The 960-nt window shown below is 64.0% G+C and overlaps 1 protein-coding gene across 1 annotated transcript in view; it reads right to left on the bottom strand.

Moving 5' to 3' along the window:
- Positions 1 to 165: 165 nt before the first annotated feature.
- Positions 166 to 960, bottom strand: part of LOC103914841 (collagen alpha-1(XI) chain-like) — a gene marked incomplete at both ends in the record, with an annotated part of 2,097 nt that continues 1,302 nt past the window's right edge. The window contains 5 exons of the mRNA XM_009321555.1: positions 166 to 219; positions 313 to 402; positions 559 to 666; positions 763 to 816; positions 892 to 945. Of these exons, the coding sequence (XP_009319830.1) occupies positions 166 to 219; positions 313 to 402; positions 559 to 666; positions 763 to 816; positions 892 to 945 (360 nt within the window). The remainder of the gene's footprint in view (positions 220 to 312; positions 403 to 558; positions 667 to 762; positions 817 to 891; positions 946 to 960) is intronic.

Genomic DNA, 960 nt, shown 5'->3' with positions numbered 1-960 from the left:
GGAAGAAGGCCCTGGCAGTCTTCCTCCTCTCCAAAGAAACCTTTCTCTTTATCAACTAGGATTTTAAGCAGGGTGGCAAAATTGCTCCCCAAGGAGTATATCTGTTCCAAGGGAAACCCCAAAACTCTGGATAACTCCTCAAATGTCACGATGCTTTGTACTCACCGTGGGTCCAGGGGCACCAGGGGGACCTTCCCCACCCTTCAAGCCAGGTGGACCCTGTAGGAGGGCAGGAAAGATGGTTAGAAAGGACCCTACTCCCCTTTCCCTAGGACCGTAACAGGCTGTGTCCAAGCCTGGGACAGCACTGACCGTCTCTCCGGGTGCCCCCCGTGTGCCGGGAAAGCCGTGGATGCCTGGGGGGCCGCTCTTACCGGGGATGCCAGTGGGGCCAGGGTCACCCTGCAAAGTGGAGAGCAACAGCAGAGAGCTTTGCTCCATCCCCACCAAGCCAGGGAGAACCCTCGTGCCTTGCAGAGCTCAGAGGGGACCCAGCCCCGCTTGGCTCAGGCTTGTGGAGGTCCGGGTGAGCGGTCGGACCCCCGGCGCGGCTCCTACCTTGGCTCCTTCTCGGCCAGCAGCTCCGGGCAGGCCCTGTTCCCCCGGGGGGCCAGGGGGGCCTGGGTGCCCCCTCTCGCCCACAGGTCCCGTCTCGCCTGATTTACCCTGTGGGGAGAGAGCAGGGTGAGCATCTGGGGGTCCCTCCATCCCACCGGGCTCGCTTCAACACAAACACCTCCTGCCTCCATCCCCGGCACTCACCTGGGGTCCCACCACCCCTGTGGGGCCAGGGGGGCCGGTTTTGCCATGAAACCCCTGCAGAGGAGAGAGGGGTTAATGCCGAGTATTGCCAGGCGGCCCCCGCCAAGGCAAGGGAGGCAGAGGACCCACCGGCTCGCCACGCTGTCCCGGGTGTCCTGGCAAGCCGTCCTTCCCGGCGGGAACCTGGGCCGGGGCAGA

The sequence above is a fragment of the Pygoscelis adeliae genome, unplaced genomic scaffold, assembly GCF_000699105.1.
Source record: "Pygoscelis adeliae isolate BGI_AS28 unplaced genomic scaffold, ASM69910v1 Scaffold1293, whole genome shotgun sequence".
Taxonomy (NCBI): Eukaryota; Metazoa; Chordata; class Aves; order Sphenisciformes; family Spheniscidae; genus Pygoscelis; species Pygoscelis adeliae.
This window is presented reverse-complemented; position numbering and strand designations above follow the sequence as displayed.